Source organism: Numida meleagris, unplaced genomic scaffold, assembly GCF_002078875.1.
Source record: "Numida meleagris isolate 19003 breed g44 Domestic line unplaced genomic scaffold, NumMel1.0 unplaced_Scaffold202, whole genome shotgun sequence".
In the NCBI taxonomy this organism is placed as follows: domain Eukaryota; kingdom Metazoa; phylum Chordata; class Aves; order Galliformes; family Numididae; genus Numida; species Numida meleagris.
In genome coordinates, this window is record NW_018363819.1 from 441285 (window position 1) to 464095 (window position 22811).

Here is a 22811-nt window from a genome sequence, read left to right on the forward strand (position 1 = left end):
ATTGTATTTTTTCTTCTTGGTGCTTGGGTGTCAGATGCATAGTTTAGAAAAAAAAAAATCATCTCTCTTTAAATTTATATTCATGTGTACAATGACATGTGTCATATTTCAGCCTCATTCTGATTTCACTTTTTTCTGATTGGCATAAATTAGAAACTGTCCTGGCAAGCTAATGGCTTCACAGTGGTATAAAATTAAAAGAGGAGAAACAGGGACCGTAATGATTTTGACACTAATTAGTCCTATTGTGTTTTATTTATTCCTTCATTAAACTGGCTGAAAGGGCAAAGGCAAAGATCTCTTTTGAAGCTCACAGAAACACTTGTAGTGGTGCTACAGCAAAAGGAACAAGATGTTCACACTCACTCTGCAAATAAATGGTTACAAAGAGCACGTTTGAAAGCAGCATGTAGGATTTGTCATTTCATACACATTTTTATCTGTAATTTATATTGTTATGTCATCTGTTTCACTTTAAAATGAATTTAATTAAGTGTTGAGAACAGCTAGTTAGTAGTGAAAATGAAAGAAGATATGTGTCTAAATAAGACAGGTACCTGTGGAGGCAAATTAATGATTCCTTCACCTCTAAACTCCAATATTGGATCAGACCTTGTGGATAGTTAATTAGATGCTAAGCAGGTTCTGCCTGGTGGCTGGCCTACATAAGATGTTTGCCTTAAACTCTTTTATGTAGTTACCATGGTGGGCACCTCCTTTTACTTGCAAAACACTGTGGATGCTGTGACAAAAAGGGGGGAAATCATAAAGACACGTATCAGTCAATTGCATTTAATTGATCCTTAAAGTCAAGTTCAGGGTTTTTGTCAATAAGAGAGCCTGTTGATTTTCTCCCCAGACAAATGGGCGATTCAGCCTCTAGATTCATTGCCTTGCACTTTCTGTTAGCCTTGAATTAACATATTTCTAATTTCTAATATATCTTCTAAAAAATTTTATCATTGCAAAAAATATCACTTCCCTCCCTCCCTATCCATTGCTGGCTTTTTGCCATGCTACCAGAACATTATCTTGTTCAGCTTGGGAATACTTTTAGAATGCATAGTCTTTTCCTGTTGCTATGGTGATCCTTTCTTGGTGGTGATGAAGCACAGTAATTCAACAAGTCATTTGTTTCTAGAATGTGACCATGGTGACTTAAAGAAAAGGCAATAATCAAAAACAAGTAGATTATTGATATTTTTCCCTTCCTGTGTTTTCCTCTCATCTCAATGATATCAGTTCTTGTGAGACAATCCAATTTGTCTTGCTTACTTGAAAAGAAGTGTAGAAGGAAAGCACAAAAGATGACCATATTATTTAAAAATGGCACGTCCACCTTTGCATATTGTCTAAAGCCAATGAATTACCTGTCTGGCATACATTTGAAAACAAAAGTTCAAATTGGATGTAGCTGTCTATAACTATACTGGCATGCATTTTAATATCTATTTCCAGAGCATATGTTAAAAAGTTAATCACTAAGATTTTATTTAAATCTCTCTCAATTTGGAGTATCAGTTCAGATGTATGTCACTGTTAAATGACACTTTGCTCAGACTAGGGAAGCAGCAAAAGCCAAAACAGATTTTTTATGTTTGTAGTAGATAAACTCCCAAACTTAAATTGCCTTGTACTCAAAATCATAGGATGCATATTAATTGCGTGGAGTTGTTCAATTCATGAATGTTTTTCCCTAAGATAAGGGTTCTGCAGTTTACTAATGAAGTTTCACCTCCAAATTTTTTTTCTTTATGTAAGTAAAAAGGAAATCTACTACATGTATGTACCTCTCGATTTTAGGTAAAAAGTGCTCCTACTTGCCAAACTACCTCATTTTGAATCTAACAAAAAAAAAAAAAAAAAAAAAAAGTGAGATACTGGAAGAGCTAGGGTACTGTGAGAAACACTTGCACGCCAATAACTTAGGCCCAGGCAAGGATCTCAAACAGTATTTATATTTTGAAATTGCAATGGCGAAATAGAGATACTACAAGCAGAAGCACCTGCTATGTGGAAAAAAAGGTCTTATATTTCCTAGCTCCCAACTCTGAGTCCCTCCCCTTCTACCAGGTCCACATTCTGCCGATGTGCACATCCCCTTTGCAGGTATCTGACAAAAGTCATCTCTCTTTGTCCCTCCAAGTAAGCAGAATCCACAAAATAATTGCCAAGCCAGCATCGCCTGCCACATATCTGCCAGACAAGTTTGCCTCTTCTTGTTTCGTTCAGGGAGCAGATGCACACATGTTCCAGAGACATTACCCTTGGCCACTCCCCCTCCCCAGTGATCTCCCAGAGGGAGGAGAGTACATAAATTAACATGCCAGCCAGACTCTCCTGATAGTTCCAAAACCAAGGGTATTGCACAGACTGGTACCACTCCCCCCATCTCTCAAGAATGCTCATACTCCACAGAAAAAAAACCATCTGGCATTGTGGGCTCTGAGGCAGGTCCCCTTGGTGCCACATTCTACTACCCATGCAAAAACAATATGTTGTCTCCCACAGTATATAGAAGAGTTTACAGAACGATGCTTTAGCACTTCCAAGCTGCCACCATACCATGTGGCTGCGATATGCATTCATTCCAAGTGTATAAATGCAGTGCAGTATTTAATATGCAGTATTTAGTTAAACCCATACTAGCCTCAGCATCACATTGAGAATTAAATAGAGTGGATTAAATCTGCAGTGTTTTTTTCAAGTGGTGTGATTTTTTTTTCTGAATTAATGGCTCTTCTCTATTTTTGTAGAAGGTGAAAGGCCTTGTGTTTTAATGAACAGCTTGCTTTGAAATGTATATTGAGCATGTCTGGCAAACCCATTGCATGAAGATATGCACCACTGTCATCAAGATTAAAATGACTGTATGATTAACTCTCTTTTTGTTGGTGGTGGTGTCAGGAGCAGAGTGTTGCAGGTCTGAATGTAGGTCATATGATCTGTGCTCACCTAATTGGCTAACTGATTATCTTTGCTAAGCAAAAGATAACAGACAATTTCTGGGCTAAATGTCATACACGTTACAAGTGACAGCACTGAAGGCCACCTTCCTAATTCAGATCTCGTTAGCCAGGTTCCCATGCTGTACCACTAGGTACATGCCAGAGGGCTAAGCAGCAGTTTTTGAAGAAAAGCTGTGTGAGAAGTGCACTTGCATGGATGTGGCTTCCAGGATGGGAAAGTCTAGCCTTTGTCAGTGAGATCGTGGTGGGAAGAAGGAATCAAAAGCATTACTTGCTAGAGCAGCCATCATAGGTTATGGACACATGAACAAAACAATCTTTTCCTGACTATGGATGCTGAAAGAGTGTTAATAGCACCTCCTGAGATAATGTCCTGTATGCATCAGTGAATTCACTGAAAGGATTGAAATCAATGGCTGTATGTGAATCAGCACTCACTCTCTTAATTATGGTGCTTGAATTGCTATATGATTCTATTGATTGGGAACAAAAATGCCTCCTTCAGTATCATCTAGTTACTTCACACAGTTATACATTACTTTCTCTTATCATTAAAAATATATAATTTCACTGTGAAATTTGTGACATTCTGTCCAGTGTATCAGATAGCTGTCAAGCTGCCAAACTGGCATTCATTGAGACCGGCATTGTAACTATTCCATAAGTAGTGATTTGAACATTAATTCTGCTACCTAACATAAAGATAAGAAGGTGGCAAAATTAAAAAGATCCTCTGCAAAGACTGAATGTTTTCCCACAAGTAATAACTTTAACTTGGAACATAAGGAATGGCATGCATGAGTGAAAACTTGGAATAAGAAGCTTATGGATGCCCAAGTACTTCATGTGACTGCCTTCTTTTTCCTTTCCCTAGGCTGAAAAGAATTTCACTTCCTGTATTACAGCTAAATTTAGATTAAAACAGCCTACTCTGACCTGTCCCTTATCCCCTGTCCAGTCCTTTCTTTTTTTCAGAAGTGGATGAACTCTAAAAGTGCCAAAGCTGATCTTGTTTGTATCCTGACTGTGAGAACCCTTTTCTTCCAAGGACTTCAACATCTCTTTTTTTTCCTCTTTTTTTTTTCAGCTGTTATAAATTTATAGACATAGGGAACTGAGTGAGAGAATAAAAATATGTAGTAAAAATTCTCTCCCTCTCCTCCCCACCTGTACCCATGAAAACAGTACCAGTCTTTTTTGTCACAGAGAAACATACAACAGAAATTTTTAATGCCATAATACACAATATCTGAGTTAGCAAAGGCTAACATCAAGGTTATATACATGTAATACATCAAGCTCAGTGTGAAGTGCTACATGTACTGTTTATAGGTGCTGCAGAAGAACAGATCCGTCTGTTATTTGCTCTTTCCATAAGGGCAAATCTTTCTTTACTTAAGGTTTGCTCTTTGGTTTTCTTTTTTGTTTGGCTGGATTCTTATTTTTGTTATTTGTTTCACTTAAATATTCCTTGTGGGTCTGTTATCAGCAATTATCTGAATACAGCAAGGCTTTAATCAGCACTTTACTGTTCCTTTGAGAGCACCAAAGCATTTCATATTTTATGTTAATTATAAAAGGAAGTATTTGCTTTTCTTCCTTAACAGGTGAAATGTAAGCCCTGCTCATAAAATTTTCATGAAAGTCATAACTTAAGCCAGCATGACTAATATACTACAAGTTCTTGACTGGAGACCCAGTGTCAAACAGGTGTTACTGCCAGGAATTAGACAGATGAATTTAGGTCTTTGATGACTGAATGTGTTCTAACATGCTGCAAATCAACTGGAAATTTGGAGTGGAAAGTGATCGAAATATTGCATCTGAAGCAGGACTTGCTGCAGTTCAAGCTGCAGTTAAAAATGTTTCAAAGGTGTTTGTAGCTATCTGCTCTAATATTTTAAAATAAGGAAGAAAAATCTTCTGTATACAGATACTGGTTAGTAAATGCAAAAAGTATTTTGATCATGCCTTCTGACTACTTTCTACAATTACTTGCTTGTGGGCCAAAGAAAGTATAGATGTTATTACTGAGAAACGACCATTCAAAGAGGAAAATGAGGAAATTGTCTAAGCCATCCAATTGAAGGGAATGTGTTCCCCCTTTGATATTTCATCCAGGCTTGATCTGAGGGAGTGTATGCTGCAAGGCTGAATTTCTTAATAACAAGCTTTTCTGACCCTTCGCTGGGAAGATTACTTTTAAAGACCAAAAGAAAGAATATTGTATTGCCTTCTCAGAGCAAGCCATTCATTAAATTCCCATTTCCTCCTCTGCTTAAGAGTATGGACAGCAAAATTTGCCTGCAGTGTAAAATAAAAGGGCTGATGAAGCTCCCAGTCAGAGAAACAATGATCTTGGCTGATATGGTAGCTGATTCTGAAATCCAGTGGTGGGAATTTACATTATACCTGTTCATTGACCAGAGCGTTTGCTGAAATTTCTCCAAATGCTGTCATTATTCACTGTTAGCATTCCTGTTGTTCATTTCAAAGTTCATGCATTTTTTACAGAATCTTCCAGCTATTATTTCTTCTGTAATCTTCAACTACTTTTCCACATGGTCCCAGACATTTTTGTAAAGTACTCAAAGGACGATGTTTCTCTTAAACCATGATTTCAGAGGATTTTTTAATTTATGACCATTTGACATTAGCATAATGACATGAATTGAGGGCCTTCTCTCAAGGCCCTGCTTGGCAGGGGAATTAGACAAGATGACTTCCAGAGATTCCTTCCAACCTCAGCCATTTGTGCTTCTGTAATTCCTCAGAACTTATCAGTGTAAAAGCACTTGAGGTTCAGTAACTCCTATAAAAATGAAACCTTTCAAAATGTTTTTGAGCTAATTGAACATATCTAACATAACTTAGTTTAAATAATTAGTCCAAATAGCATTAGCGTGTTAAAGAACATTATTTATTATCACTCTTTACAGCTACCTGAAGGGAAGTTATGATGAGGTGGGGGTCGACTTCTTCTCCCATGTAACTAGCAATAGAAGTAAAGGGAAAGGCCTCAAGCTGCACCAGGAAAGATTCAGGTTGGACTTTAGGAAATACTGCTTTTCCAAGAGAGTGGTCAGACGCTGGAACAGGCTGCCCAGGGAGGTGGTGAAGTCACTGTCCCTGGAGGTGTTCAAGAAACATGTAGATGTTGTACTGAGGGACATGGTTTAGTGGGAAATATTAGGCATAGGTGGATGATTAGACTGGATGACCTTAGAGGTCTTTTCCAACCTTGGTGATTCTGTGATTCAATGATTCTGTAATTCCAGCCACTCTGCCCCAAGCCTATAGCACTGCCTGGGGTTTTTGTGCCCTAAATGCAGGACCCGTCACTTGATCTTGTTGAACTTCATCCCTTTGGCCTCAGCCCAGCAATCCAGCCTGTCCAGATCCCTCTGTAGGGCCTTCCTACCCCCAGGCAGATCAACACTTCCTGCCAACTTGGTGTCACCTGCAAACTTACTGAGGATGCATTCAATGCCCTCATCCAGATCACCAATAAAGATATTGAACAGAACAGGCCCCAATACCAACCCCCGAGGAAACACCACTCGAGACCAGTCACCAGCAGGATTTAACTCCATTCACCACTGCTCTCTGGTCCTAGCCCTCCAGACAGTTCTTTACCCAGTGAAGAGTGTACCTATCCAAGCCATAGGCTGCCAGCTTCTCAAAGAGAATCCTGTGGGAGACAGCATCAAAGACTTTGCTGAAGACAAGGTGAATGATGTCAACAGCCTTTTCCTCCAGGCAGGTCACTTGATCATAGAAGGAGATCAGGTGTGTCAAGCAGGACCTGCCTTTCATGAACCTGTGCTGGCTGGGCCTGATTCCCTGGTTGTCCAGCCCTTGCTGATTTCTCTGCCCACACCCACTTCCTGGACCACTTTTCTACTCTAACAGAGTCATTTTACATTTCAATTTTGTGAATTTGCAAGAGGCTTTTATGTGGAATGCGTCATGAAAAAAACTACCTCTGAAAATGATAGATGCAAAATCACATCTATAATGAAGTAAAATTATTGTTCACTCAGCAGAAAGTGGTAAGACTTGTGACTGGCTGCAGTGTTGCCCTGATGGAGAGGAACCTTCTTTTGTGTTAGACAGCAATTTGGCAAACTTAATACTTTTCTAAATTGAGTCATTTAGGTTTCAGGTTTTACCTGAGGGTCTGAGAGGGTAGGTTTAAAATTAGGATTTATTTTCCTACTGTTTAGTCCTTCCTTTTCATTGCTGCAAGGATAATATTATGGATACTGTTCCAGGATGTCTCTGTAGGAAGCCTACTATGGTGTTGTGAATTTATTCATCTGACAGCTTTTGTTTTAGAGAGGTACAGAAATACTGTTTTTAGAAGATAGAGTGCCAGCAAAGGTCAGAGACAAGTGCCACTGGCAAAAACTGCTGGCCAGTCTCCCTTCATTGAGTCCTGAGAAATGTTTTCTTGTTTGTTCCACAGACAACCAGTCAAAAACTGGTTGCTCCACACACAGCTGGCTCAACTCTCCCCAAGAGTATACACACAACTCTAGTCCCAAACCTCTTCTCAGGCCATGTGGCAGGCTGAAGCAATTCATTCCTTTGTACAGCTTCTTCACAATACAAAAGGAACTTCATTATGGCTTTTACTTCATGCTAACTAAAAGCCAGTTGAATTCCTTTAGGCAGTTTTTTGGTATATTGTCATCATTGGCCTGTAAAATCAAATTATTAAAATATGAACTAATCCATCAAACAAGGAAAATACAGCTGGGTTTTAAATACTGACCCAATAATTAATTAGAGTCCTTTATTATTTGAACTGTTTCCGGTTAAATGGAAATGTCAGTCTCACTTCTGTGCCAGGGAAGACCTTGGAACAGATCCTCCTGGAAGCTACACTAAGGCATATGGAAGGCAGGGAGGTGATACAAGAGAACCGGCATGGATTCACCAATGGCAAATCCTGCTTGACCAATCTAGTAGCCTTCTATGGTGGTGTCACTGCATCAGTGGACAAGGGAAGAACACTGATGTCATCTGTTTGGACTTCAGTAAGGTCTTTGACACAGTGCCCCACAACATCCTTCTCTCCAAACTGGAAAGATATGGATTTGATGGGTGGACAGAACAGCAAGTAGTCCTCTGAGAAATGTAGCTCTTTTTCTCTTCTGAGAACCAGGTACCCAGAACTATTCACGATCCACGGAACTGAAGCATTAACTCTTTAACTCCCAGTGCACTACATGATGTTATGATGTGGAATACGGATAACCAAAAATTATAAAACCATGACAGAATGGAACTCCTCTCCTGTGAGGACAGGCTGAGAGAGCTGGGGTGCTTCAGCCTGGAGAAGAGAAGGCTGCAATGTGACCTGATAGCGGCCTTTCAGTATCTAAAGGGGAGCTACAGGAAAGAAGGGGACAGACTCTTTAGCAGGGACTGTGGCGATAGAACAGGGGGAAATGGTATCAAGCTCAAAGAGGGTAGACTTACGTTAGATAGGAGGGAAAAATCTTTAACGTTGAAGGTGGTGAGGCACTGAAACTGGTTGCCTAGTGATGTGGTTGATGTCCTGTCCCTGGGGACTCTCAAGGCAAGGCTGGATAAGGCCCTGGACAACCTGATCTAGCTGTGGTGTCCCTGTTCATTGCAGGGGAATTGGGCTAGATGGCCTTCAGATGTTCCTTCCAACTCTAAGGATTCCATGATTCTATGAAATGCTTTTAAAAACATTTTCCCTATCCCAAAATCAATACCATTGACAAAAAAAGCAAATGATTTCAACCCCTCACCTAGCTCCTTGTGTTTGTACAGTCACTGCAGCATCTAGTTGCTATGTCTGACTATAATTTTTGATTACAGGTTGAATTGATGAGATTGTTTTGTGGTTTAACCTGACAAGCAGCTAAACAACACATAGTCTTTCATTCACTCCCCTGCCTCCCAGTGGGATGGGGGGGAGAATTGGAAAATAAAGTAGAACTCATAGGTTGAGATTAAAACTATTTACTAAGACAGAAAAAGAATAGAGAAATAACAGTAAATATAATTTTATATATATATATGTAACTACTGTTTATATATATATTTGCAAAACAAATAATGCACTGAACTCACCACCTGCTGACCAATGTCCATCCAATCCTGGAGCAGTGGCAGATTGTTGGGAAACTCCCCACGCTTCCCACAGGGTTGCCCTCCAAAGCGCGCGGAAGCCTGACACTCAATGTGAGGTTATGCAGCTTCTACTTTATTGTGACAACACACCATCTTATATAGCATATATGCTTCCAGGGATACAGGGTCCAGGGATACAAGCTCTATGCAACGCACATGCTAACAAATCGTTGCCCGAGTAATCTCCATATATGGGATATGTTGTTAACTACAACACTATGGATACAGAATACTATGGATATGCTGAAATATACTAGAACACACTGGAAACACCACATTCCACGTATCTAGGGATTACATCATTACATCATAAATCATTAGTAAATCAGTAACTACATGCTGCCGAGCAAGCTGTTTCTCAACAGCAGATTCTCCCAGCCAATTCCCCTCAGCTTTATAGTTTTTTCCCTTGATGTCATATGGTATGGGATATCCCTTTGGCCAGTTTAGGTCAGCTGGTTCCGTCCCATCCCAGCTCCTTATGCCCCCACAGCTCCCTCACTGGCAGGACAGTACAGAAGCTGAAAAACTGAAACCTCCTTGGCTCTGTACAGCACTGGTCAGAAACAACTAAAATATGAATGTTGTATCAACATAGTTTTTCTCCTAAAGCCAAAACATAGCATCATAACAAGCACTATGAAGAAAATCAACTCTGTCCCAGCTGAAACCAGGATAGATTGTTTTTGAAAAGCCTCTGTAATGTTTTCTCAAGGTTAAAACCAAGCGTGTGTTCACACGCTTCTGAAAGAAAAGTTTGTATATGTTTTTGGTTTTGTGCTAATGAAACTTACTGTATTTATGTTAGTAGAGTAACAAAATTACCCTCTGTATTAACAGCAGTGTTTATTGAGAGTACCTCCTTCATTGTATTTTTGTTTTTGTTGAGGAGGAAGCAAAAAGTTATAAGGAATCAGATAATAGTGAAATATCTTTGTCTTTCATGTATATTTAGATAAATATATATGTTTACTTTTTCTTTAAATTGTATCTAAGTACGTTGAATGTATTTCTGAAATATTTTGGTAAGTTTTGCTGATATTATAACATGAAACTTTAATTGTCTGTTTATAGCCAGTGCTGATTTCCCATACAATGGTCAAGCTATAGGAGATGGAGTCAACAGAAACTCTGCTATTATTGGAGGTAGGAAAAATGTCTATTTTCCTAAGAAATTTTGCATCATGACTGTGAGGCTTAGTTGCAATTGGTAATATATTCAATGTACTTGCTAAGAATTGACTTTGGGAAAATTACACCGAAGTAGAAGTTTGTATAATTCTGTTCAGGTTATTTGTTCTAGTGAAATGGTTTGTTCTCACTTAATTTATCCCCTCAGATTCAGTTTTAACCACATCAAAATATTCATAATTTTAATCTGCCTAACAAGCATGCTTGTAAGGAACTACTCTTGAATATTTACTTGTGGTAATATAGTAATTTGTTTATGTTAAATGGTAAGGACACTTTTCCAGTTACATCAGATTCAACATGAATCTATGGCAAAAACTATTAGTTACACCCTTGACAGAAATAATTCATCATCTTGCCTTGTTTTTTAGGGTCCAGGTTCTGCTACAACTTATATGCCTGGGAGTGCCATTCAGTGTGATAGGTTCTCAGGTGATTTGAAGTAATGCCAGAACTTGGATCTTAAATTAGCATTAAATTGAAGACTTTCAGCCAAGCTGTCTCCAGCTATAAGAATCCTGAATAAATTTATGCATACGTACAATTTGCTCTACCCTGTCCCTCTGTACTGAAGTGTTACACCAGAACTCCCTGGAGACAACGTTGATAGTGCAACAAATTCTGAAGGCATATAAAAAAGTTTTAAAGATCAACCTAATATCTTTTAGTCATTTCTAGGTGCATATAAAACGACATATTGGTGGTGAGAGATTTTGTCTTGTAAAGCAACGCTTAGTAATATGTGCAGTCTAATAGAATTTCTTGTTTCTTTTCCCTTTCTCCAACAAGGGACTGTGTTTCCATAACCAGGTTTAGGTCAGTTGCTTTAATTTTGATTTGTTACATTATTTTTCATTTTCATTTTTTATTACTACTTATAACTTTTACTTTATACTTTTGCACCCAACTCTACCATAAGGATAGTATTGCATTCTGCAGAAAATTCAGACTATGCCTGAACAATCTGGCTGCCCAGCACATCATTTAACATATGTGACATAAAATAATTCTGTCTGATTACAAGATTTTTTTTAACTGACAAATGTTGTAATTTATTCATCCTGGATGATACTCTAGTGTCCTCGATCTCCAAATAGCTGCCCAGCCAACAACATGTCCCCATTTCACCCCCTCATTTTAGGATCACTCGGCATCCTCTGCCTAAAGGTCAGTGAAGCTTACCTCTGTAACTAGGTATTAATGTCAAAGGTAAACTATAGAATGCAAGTCACTAGCAAACTCCCCTCAGTTATTATAACAAATTTTAGAGAAGTGGAAACCAAGCAGCTGTGGTGATAGTCAGCTGCCCATGTAGATCTGAGCCTTTTTCTTTGCAACAGAATCTGTGGGTGTTCTCCCCCTTAGTGGCATCTTTTCTTTCCTCCTCTGCTCAGGTGTCATCGCTGTGGTGATCTTCACCATCCTCTGCACTTTAGTGTTCCTGATCCGCTACATGTTTCGCCACAAGGGAACCTACCATACCAATGAGGCCAAAGGAGCAGAGTCAGCTGAAAGTGCCGATGCTGCCATCATGAACAATGACCCCAACTTTACGGAGACCATCGACGAGAGCAAGAAGGAATGGCTTATCTAAGCCCGTAGGGAGGGAACCTGGGATGGGATACAAGCTGGGCCAGGGTGGGACTGGAATGACTCTTGCAGTAGGGAGACAACATTCTGCATTGGATGCTTGAGCACACATATGGTGAAAAGATCAGCACAACTAGAGGAGCAAGTGACAGAAAAAATCACTGAGACTGGAGGAGAAAAATATCACAAGCATTTAAGAAAAATACTTTTAAACATTTATTTACACTGAATTGCCCTTCTGTACTCAAACAACTGTAACAAAGAACAGTTTTGCAGCTTCAGCATTGGTTAAAATTTTCAGTAATAACAACCTTTTTCTGTGTGTGTTTAGAGGTATTCTAAAGAACAAGAAATGGGGCCTTTTTTTTTTTTACACTTTTTAAAAGTTGTTTAAAGCGGAGGTAGTTCTGTCCTGAGAACAAGTGGCAGAATTTTGTTTTCATGTTGTGTTCATTCATATCTGGCCACTTCCCCACAGGCTGCTATCAGCCCTGCACCTTCACTGTGTCATGGTTCATTTTGGTGGTGTTTAAACAGATGTTCAGAGCTGGGGGCAGAACCGAAGGGTGAGGGAGACTGCTTAATGCAACTAAACCTTGCCAGTTTTTCAAAATGTCATTAGCTCTTGCCAACACTGGCAGGATTCATCTTTTTTGACACAGATACTTTGTTGATTCTGTACAATTCTCATCAGCAATGTAAAAATATTGTTATTATGACTTCTACTACTACTACTGCTACTACTTCTACCAGAGAGAATGATCATAAAGCACAGAAATCTTATTTTTTATTATTTTTGTGAACTCTGAGGGAGGATGGTGCTGTGCAAGTCTGTAGACCTGTTCTTGTGTCTTTGGTTTGGGCACTGGTGACCAAGGCATATGCCAGTCTAAATTCAGCTCTGCCTATGATATGCTAATGTGTATATCCTGGACTTAGGCATAAGCATTGTAGTAGGAAATTACAGCCAAACTTCATTTGCTTCTGTTTCTTTTTTATAGGCTGTCACAGAAATATTAATTAGTACAGTTCTAGTCAATGTATTTAAACTCAAGGACTTCATGATACTTTTTACAGCTTTAGCATAACAATTCATACTTTAAGTCTTTTTTTTTTTTTTTTGTTGCCTTCTGAAGAAAGCCTCTGCTGACAGCATTTCCACAGGCAGAAAGATGAAGCAACAAAAACGTGAAAGCTCTGCCTTGAGAGCACGTGAAAAACACACGGTGCTAGAAAAGACATACTTTTCAGTATGCAGATTTACCTGAACTATTACTTATCTAAGGCATTTTTAGGAATGGCAAGGACAGTGCCAAGTGCATCATTTTACCCCATGTCCCCTCTTAGACCAGGGAAGTTGCAGATCCCACTTGAGAAGCAGGCCAGTAGCTGTAGGAAAGGCAAGGAGGCAGCCTGAAGACCTTGTACCCTTTGATGGCAACAAAGAAGGTGTAGCTTCCCCTCTGCAGATATCCATGGTTCTCCAGGTCTGGTTTCACAGAAATTTAGGGCCTTAATGGGCAGTTTTTGCAGTAGAACAGAGCAAAGGAGTGAATGTATTGCAAAACATTTCTTATGTGCTAGAAGAACAGAGGCAGCACCAAGAGTTTCCTTTTAAAAGTATTTATGCTTGTGACAGTCTCAGATTTGCTTTATCTTTTAATATTGCTGGGTTTAGTATGTGAATATTTAATCCATTTTTTCTTTATAAGAAGGATTTATTTTTCAAATCCAAATCTGAAATATACTACACTGACCAGTGCTGGCATCTCTAATTTCCTTATTTTTTTGACTGTATTTTTGTTATCACAGATAATGCTTTAAAATTTAATTTAAAAAAAAAATCACAGAGAGGGAGGAAAATATTTAGTTTTACCTGACAAGAAAATCAGAAGCACAATTTAACAGCCAGACAGGGCCAGATAGTTTGATTTAAGGATGATAGTATAAAGTCATCTGGTGGAGTCATTGAATATGATTCAGACCAAATCAAATCCATTGATTTCTTCCTGCTCATGGATTTGGAATTAGCATACAAAAAGTTTCAAACAAGATTTACTATTTCTCAGGTAATACTGTGTGGCAGAGGTATTCAGGTAAACATGAAAGCTACCTCTGTCATTCTTGTGCTCTACAGTCTTTTGCCTTGCCTCCAGTATCAGCATTTCCCTCTCTTGTGCTTAATTAAGTAGATGAGTCCCTGATCATGTTTACTTGTGGGCATAAGATAAATCTCTAACCCTCTGGAGAATATCAGCCTGGGATGACTCTAGCCTACACCACTAACTATTCAGCAAAAATACTTTGGTTGTTCCAAGTTGCAATTGCAGATGACTTTCTGTAATTGAAAAGGTGTTCACTTTTCTATATGATATTCTATATTTGATTTTAATTGTACTTTAGTCCACTCTGAAAAACACCCTTGCCTACAACTTCAAGTTATCAAGAGAAGTGAATACAGCATCATTTGCATAGACTGGAATTTAGTTTGCAGCAAAAAGTTACTAATCTGAACTTAATGTCTGTGACGGGGATCGGACTCATGTATACTGAGAAGCTGGAATCCTCTGATGCTAGAGGACAAAGTAGCCAAATGCCTTAGCATTCAGAGGAGAAAGATGGCTGTGCCTAACCCAGTCCTTGGCCAAGCTAGGAACACTTGCTGAACTATGATAATGGGGTCTGTGGCATCTATTCACTGACTTTCCAAAAGATTTCCAGCTTATCTCTCACAACCCTGCAAGCAAGAATTTCTGGAAAACAACCTTTGACTATTGCACATGCAATAGTTGTAAATTCATGACTTAAATTTGGAAAGACAGGATTTACATTTCTTAAATTAAGTTGCATGCATCTTCATCTCTCCATTGACTGGACACCATGTTTCTCATTATGTAAAGTTCATTAATGCTGTGTTAAAATGTTGATGGTCTATTTTCCAGATACAATTGCTTTCATAACTTTAGAAATTTTCTGAATTATTAGAATCCTGCCTCTAATAATGGATCTTAAGACATGAAATTTTAGACTATCATCTGTTCTCCGTGTAGTCTTTTCATGACTAGGTGAATTCCTGTCTGTCTGTCTTGCATTTCATTTCTGAAAATATAGTAAGCTTAATAATAGGTACTGGCCTACTTTCTGAGCAGGCTCAGAAAAGTAGCTTGCGTATTTTTGCTAACACCACACTATTTTGAGAATTTCTTCCCCTGTGGGCCTATTATTGGAAGTTGCAACATCATCCATAGTTTATTTCACCCATTTTTATTTGTGCTAATGTTGTTTGAGAGGTGCTTTCCAAGTGCCTGCAATGGGAAAATCTGATGGAGAGTAGAATGGACCCTGCTGTTATAAGAATCTGTACTCTCCCCCAGAGAAGACTAAACTAAGTAGTCTTGCATCACCTGCTTGTAGCTGCTTCACCTATTTGAACTGCATAGGAAAATGTTGTTTCTTGCACTGATTGAGCAACCAAAGTGCTCCAGATGTGTTTCCGAAAAGGTTGTTCTGATTCCCCTGGAATCAATGGCAAAACTGCCAACAGCTGTGGGAGTGCAAGACTGGGCTGAAGACCAGAAACCTCTGTGTTAGCAGCTTTTGGATCCTGATTCACAACATGCACAGACCACAGGGAAATTAGTTGTGGAACTCCAAAGAGCCAAAATGATAAAAAACTAATCAGCTCAGCTTTGAGGGGAAATCTACAATCTAATCTGTTGGTTTTGAATCAAGTCTTTCACACATTGCTTATTCCATGTTTATTAATTGAAGATTCAAGTGTGTTAACATAGGAATATGCATTGGTACTGGAACACTTCTACGCTGTATTTTTCTTGTCTTAAAACTTACCTTTACCTTTTATATTTCCTGTAGCAGTTAACACTTCAAACATGATAGTATTTTAGTATCATGCTCTAGCTAGCATGATTTATGTCAAAGGATGGTTATCATAAATATTTTACTAAGATTGCCAGAGTGATGGTGTATATGTACAAGTTTACTGTAGTGATAAGAATTTGTTTTAAGAAGAGTCTAGTAAATAATTATGTTTTAATTAAAACTATGTCCCTTAATGGCAGATACATCTAATTTCCAGGATATCTGTTGAAATGGGAAGCTATCTCAGTTTGATAAGCAATAGCGTTTGACATGGTTTCTCTCTTGAACCATGTTACCTTCTGGCAAACATGGTAACTCTGAAAGTTTATCACCTTTGAACAACAGAACCTGTATTTTGTTTATCAGATTTTATTGCCTATCCTAGAGAAACTAAACAGAAATCTTGCCTTCTAAAAGCAACAGCATGTAAATTAGAATGAAAGAAGACCAATGTGTATGTACACTTAATATCTTAATTATCTTAATATCTTCTTTGAGTGTCTTTCCTTTTAACTGAAGTTCTATTAGAAATGATTGCTAAATAAAAAAAAAAGAAAGAAAAAAAAATAAGAAAGAAAGCAATTCTAAGTAGTTTTAATTAACCTAAAAGCTTTTTCATTTATCATTGTCTATAATTTTTTCCTTCTCTACTACTGGCAAATCAATTTGAAAAAGGATAAAAGCTGGAGAGGCCTCATAAAAAAGACCCAAAGTATATGGGAAAAAAAATGGACTTCACAGCACAGTTATATATAAAGAGAGGGGGTACTGAAACCAGGGATGAATTATTAAAATGTGTGCACGTTCCTTGTGTATCAGACAGCTCTGACTGTGTGTTACAGATGAGAATCCTGAGCAGGGTAAATCTGTACCTGTTGAAGTGAGCTGAGTCTGCACACAGAGCTTTTATGGAATCAAAATGACTGAGCTTTTTCTCTTTCTGATTCCTTTGATAGCAGCAAGCAGTCTAGTGCCACTTCTGCTAGTGTTTGTTACTGCAAATTCAGTGGCATTGCCAGCTTCACAAGAGCTGCATACTAAAAATGATGGGGCGTGGTTTGTTTGCCTTCCTGTTCCACCATAACTGTTCTTTCCTTTATGAATGTGAGCCTTTTATTGAAGTCATCAAGAAAAATGTGCATCCAGTTCAATAGACTTGCATGTTTCTTTTAATAAACTACCTTTATCAGGCTTTAAATTTTTTATGTGAAGCATTTTATAAAAGTGCTACATTTAGTGCATTTGAATAAGAATATTCTAGGCAAAGAAGCAGATGGTGCAACAACCTCCAGAATCAAAGAGGTTGGGACTGTCCTAACCTGTTTCTTTTTCTGCAGTGTGAATTGCCTTAACCCCATTCCAAAGTCCTGGTCCTGTCCAAGACCTTAACCTGCTCTGTGGGATGTATAATTATGGCAAGGTCCAGTAATGCCTTGTGACCATGTTTTGACTGTTCATTTGTACTACTGTTGAAACCTCTAGAAGGGGATAGAGTCACACATTCTAAAGGAGCGTTTGTTATTTGTATAGGAAAGTCCTAGAGGAAAAAGAAGGGAGTGAAGGTTTAAGCTTAAAGCCATCCCGATACTTGTGCACTGTGACACTGAGCAAATTTGTTTCTTCTTGCTGTCACTGTGTGTGTTTCAGTGAGGCCAAAACCATATGGGCCTGAAGTAAGGCTATTTTGGATGTGATGTCTACAGCTTTGGAGTAATTGTTGCCCATATGACATCAAAATATGATGAATAAAGAAGTTATACCAAATTGCTTCAAATCCCTAAGCCTGCAGTGCTAGCAGAATCCCTCATTCTTGAAATTAAGTGCAGTTTTGGAGAGAAACTCAGACCTTACCCTAAGTTCATATGGTACATCAAGTGACAGCTGACTTGGACCTAGTTACCAAAAAGCATTTAACAATCTCTAACAATTGTAAATTAAGCAGACTTCTTGAAGTACTATGCTCAAAAAATCCTGATTAGGGCCACCACTTAAGAACCAGAAAGAGAAGAGGCAGATATGTTTTTAAAAAAAATCGCTTTGTGTTTAAAAAAAAAAAAAAAAAAGCTTCAGTAGATTACTGCACAGAGAATTGTTTCTTTTGACTACTTTTCCATTTTCCAAATATTGTATAGGAAAAGTTAAGAAAATTTTCCATATGGTATAATAAAGCACAACCAGAACTGCTTCTGTGAAAAAGAATTTATGATGAGGGTATTCTGCAAATATTTTCAAATCAAGTAACAAACTTAGTTATGTCCTTTCTGTGATGCAGCACCTTCTAATAATGTCTGTGTACGCTTCCACTGCTTCCACTGTTTTCTTGGGTTGTTTTTGGTTTGTTTTTGGTTTTTTTTTTATTGTTTGTTTGTGTGTTTTTGGAAGAAATTTCTGGATATGAAGCCCTTGAGTCAGCCAAAAAGCAAATAACTTTAGGTGAATCAAGTCAGGCTGAAGCAGGACACACACAGAAAATCCCAGCCGAACAGCTCTCTGAGAGTTAATCTTGGCTTAGGCTAGCAACGGAGTGAGTCAAGTTTGTGTACTTTTTTTTTTTCAAGCCATGTACATGTATGTAAGGTAAATAAAGTTGGCTGAGTAAAGACAAGATAGTCAACCCCTTTATGCTAATGTTCATTACCTAAGCTGTACATCTTACAGTTAGTGTATTACTAGAACAAACTGACCTTGGCACAGCCAATAAACCATTCACAAGCTGGCCCAAAATCCATTACTGTTTTGTCTTAAAAATCTGTGTTAGTTACATGTTTAAAAATAAATGTATGGTTTGCCTTCATATAGCATGGACTTTATTGGGAGGACTGGACACTATCAGCAGGTAAGATTATTTTTGTTACAATGTAAGTGCCACCTGCAGAGCTTTTCTGTGTAACTTGCACTACCACCGCCTTTAATCCTGGAACATAAACTGCAACAAGGCCATGGATCAAAGATGCACATCCTGAAAGACAGTGTGATGCTTTTGTTAATGCTAGTATGTAGACGGTCTCTGTATGCATCCAGCATCTCCCTGTTTCCAAAGTTCTTGTCCACCACTGCAAGGTCAGTATGGGAGGAACTTGGCTAACAGTTCTGGTTTGTTTCCATCTCTTCCCCTGCTTCAGAAATGCTTCTTCTCACTGATAAATTCATCACCTTTTCCAGTCAGAATATGTAGTTCCTTCACAGCAACACTCACTGCTTTGACTAAGTTGAAGTCTCTCACCTCCCAACATGTGGCTGTTTTACTGGGAAAGTTGTATCACACTGAATACCTGTCATGTGCTATGTTTGCAGCTGGTTTTATCTGCTTATAATACTCAGTGGTTGAAAGTAGTATTTTCTGCCAGCTGCAGCACTGTTGTATAACTTGTTTGCATTTGTTCCAAAATTATGTCACTATCTGGCAAAGAGAGTCTAAAAACAATGCACCTGCACCTCATTCCATTGAGCATACTATTTTTTTTGTTGTTTTTCATATTTTTCCCAATATGTATAAATACTAAAATAAATGCATAGCAAAATACATTTTAAGGAAAATAAAAAAATGTATTTTCCTTGGGGCCACTCTCATCTTTCTCTTTCTCTTGTGCTTTTGCTGTGTCTTGCACATATACAAAGCCAGTGTGTCCTCCAAAGGACTACACACAAACAGTGACATTAAGAAAGCATTGCTTCTAGTGTTTTTATTCACTTGGGGTTCTAAAAGTCCATCTCAAAAGGGGCAACAAATTAGTGTCCTTAAAAATTTTTATTATTAGCACAGCTAAGAAAATTGTCAACACACGTTATTAAAAAATCTTAGTTTCACTGGACCAGCATATCATGGAAAAAAAACCCACAACTGCTTAATACATTTGGAGTTTCTGAGATACTGTACTTAACTCCATGGTAACTCCTGCATTATGTCAAATCTGTTGAAACCCCACCTAATTAAGATATGGGATCAAACTCACTTTTGAGTAAAGATTATGGTATCACTTGATTCCCATCAAGTCACTGAAGCACAGAGAACTGGCTTTCCACAAATTCACTTCACACAATTCATTCCTCTCCTATTCTGGTAAGGAGTATCTTTTATTCTGCTCTACTCTTCAGTGGATCAAGACTGCAGACTGTGCAGGTGTGATACAAAATATCTTCAGTCCTAGTGACATGTTATGCGCATTGAGCCACCCAAGCCCAGGCAGTTCCACTGATACAATACCATGGTTTGGCATGATATTCCTGAAAGCTTCAGCTCCTTGGCAGTTCTGCTACCCCATCTGACTAGCACTAATTAACAGAAGTCTACTGGCAATTATCTGTACTGACCTACATGTGGAATTTAGCCCTAACAGTGCTTAATTTCATGGGGATTAAATAGATTCACCACTACAGAGTGCCTGGGATGTGCTCAGTCTGAAGCTTCTTACTGACATATATAAATACAGAGATAAATAGATATTTTTATGGAGATGTTTTATAAGTGGCCTTTACTTTGTGCATGGTAATTATTGCCAATTTTTTCTTATTTAGGATCTACAGAGTGGCTGGTTCTGCAGCAAGTGGGTGTGGATTTGGTTTTAATTTTTCTTCTCAGCTATAATTTGCATGGTTTGGTTTGGTTTTTGTCTCAGTATCTTTTTTATTTTCCTTGTTGGTTTTCTGGCACAGATGCATTTGGCTCAAGCAGGAACTTTTCTCTCAGTCTTTGAGACAGAGTTAAGACATCAGTGCGATGTAACATGACAGAAGCACCTGCTTTGCACAGCCCATGCCTTTGATCAGTCTGAGGACCTTAGTATATGATGTCTTTATACAATCCATTGAGTTTTTCACACTTTATTGAGGTACTGTTATTTCTCTAGCTTTGCTCAACAAGATAGTAAGCTAGTAATCACTGGTCTATGGATGTAGCCTTGCAGGCAGGAAAGGGGCCTGGCAGAGACAAGGACATGAATAAGGATTCAGAATTACATTCATAAACCTAACAGTAGCAAAACATTGCCAAAATTGCTACTGAGGCAGGCTACTTTACTTCCTCTTTTCTCTTCCTCTGTTTTTTTAACATCATCAGCATGCCATGTGTACAAGCCTGCTCTCAGCAACCTGAGCTCCTGGTTAGAGATAGAAATACGGTTGTGCTTTCCTATCTCACGCCTACTGCTGTAAGGCAGTCTGTACCCAGGACAGGACCAGGGTCATCAGCTATCAGGAAAGCTAAGCCAGCCTCCCACACATTCCTTCCAAATCAGCAGGCTGAGAGTCAGTCCTAAGGTTATGTGCTTACAAACCTGGCCCAGGTTTCTGGTGGGTTAACAAAGATGTTGTCCATCTACAGTTATTCTAGTCCACACCTTTCTTTCTTGAGCACAGCTTTTCCATGTGAAGAGAAAGCATAATCAGGATATGAGAGTTACCCTATTTAAACAAAAATGTGTATATTAAAACAAATCCTAATCTGAAAGTATACTGTATCTGAGATTCCTCTGTTATAGACATTTAGTCTACAGATTTATGGCTACACTTGCTATGTTATGCTTGAATAAACATATAATTCTTTGAAATACACATGATTGATAAAAGTAATATAATCTCTTTAAAGAGAATAAACTGTTTGTAAATTTATCAAGAATATAATCTGTTAGGCCTTATTTGAAATATGTACTGTGATTTGGTAAAAGTACATTAAACGAGCCTTGCCAGATGAGGACTGCTTTTTTGAGTGTGTGCATGTAGAGATGCTTTCGAATATTTAAATCTTGATCTCTTTTTTGAAAAAAAAAAAAAAAAAAAAAAAAAGCTTTCTTATGCAGAGCGCTCTTCAGATTTCTGTGGCTCCAGGGATGGGACTGATCAGTCTGTTTTTATGAATCACCTGGATAATCTCCTAATTGGTGCACATTAGCAGACCTCCAGGGGATCAGCCATGCCCTGACCAACCAAAAGACAAATCCTCCAAATCCAGGTCCAATCCCAGCAGAAGGCACTTTTCTCTTTGGAAAATTACTGTCCAGCAACATGGGGCATATTGTTTTGCACAATCAATGACTATTTCTCTACTCTCTTCTGTAAATTATAAAATTTCAGTAAAATAGATGTATTTTGCACTGCTTACTAGCTGCACAGTTCATTGGCTTTCGATGATCATTGGCCTGTTGAGTAATAACTGGTATTGCTCATGGTTGCTCATTAGCATGCTTGATATTGCTCTTCTTGCAGGCATGCTCCAGTCTGGTCTGGGCAGACTAGCAACAGCCTTATGTTACACAGCAGATGATGGCTCCCTGCTTCTCCTGTCAGTTCTCCCCCACGCATGGCCCAGATGCATCCTTGGGCTCTGAAGGCCCCGAGTGCTGCCAATGGAACAAAAGAACCTGCTGCCGTACATGTGAAGCATTTGTTGCTTGTACCAACACCATGGTAGAGTGGACCTCCTAGCCTGCTGCCTCTTTGTGCAAGGCCTTGGTTTCTCTGAGACTTCAGCTGGCTCCTTATTACAGACACCTCTTCCTTCCCTACCTCACTATTGCCCTTCTCTGCAATTTAGGAAGAGAAAAAAAAGGGTCTACCAAAAGATTTGAAGGGAGCAGAAATTTCTTCTGACAGCCATCTGATGAAGAAGTGAAAAAGCAGGGTGGCAGTTCTGCCTGAAGTATCTAAGATCTTCTCTTTACTCCTAATAGCCCAGCTGCTGCTGGATAAAATGTGTTTCCTGCCAGAGGAGTTAATTAAACATACTGGGGCCAGAGAGGAAGAATAACTTGTTTACAGGGGATGGCAAACAGTGGCTACCCTAGTCATTGCCCCTACAAGTTCTGAAAAAACTTCATGAGGGAAGCCACTGGGGCTCCAAAGGATTAGCAGATACCTTGATAAAAATCTTTGCTACCAGAGGGATATTTGCCCTAACAAAATAATCCACCGAGGGATGTCTGACAGTGCTGAAGTAAATAATAAAACCACCCCAAAGCCTTTTTGGAGCGGTACTCGGATCTGGAGCAGACACATTCCACGCTGAAGCACAGAATT

The 22811-nt window shown here is 38.7% G+C and overlaps 1 protein-coding gene and 1 long non-coding RNA gene across 27 annotated transcripts in view; one reads left to right on the forward strand and one right to left on the reverse strand.

The window, feature by feature from the left end:
• The window catches only part of LOC110390793, a 63318-nt gene extending 53658 nt beyond the window's left edge, over positions 1-9660 (reverse strand). For 6 of the 26 annotated variants that reach the window (XR_002433865.1, XR_002433866.1, XR_002433858.1 and 3 more), the window contains exon 1: positions 9081-9527. This is a non-coding gene — a long non-coding RNA (uncharacterized LOC110390793). Of the gene's footprint in view, positions 1-9080 lie in introns of all 26 variants that reach the window. The other 20 variants (XR_002433860.1, XR_002433868.1, XR_002433874.1 and 17 more) reach the window with 13 other exon arrangements.
• Positions 1-19367, forward strand: part of CNTNAP2 (contactin associated protein-like 2) — a 435310-nt gene extending 415943 nt beyond the window's left edge. The window contains exons 15-16 of the mRNA XM_021382279.1: positions 10215-10286; positions 11726-19367. Coding sequence (XP_021237954.1) covers positions 10215-10286; positions 11726-11925 — 272 coding nt within the window. The 3' untranslated portion in view covers positions 11926-19367. The remainder of the gene's footprint in view (positions 1-10214; positions 10287-11725) is intronic.
• The last annotated feature ends 3444 nt before the right edge of the window (positions 19368-22811 follow it).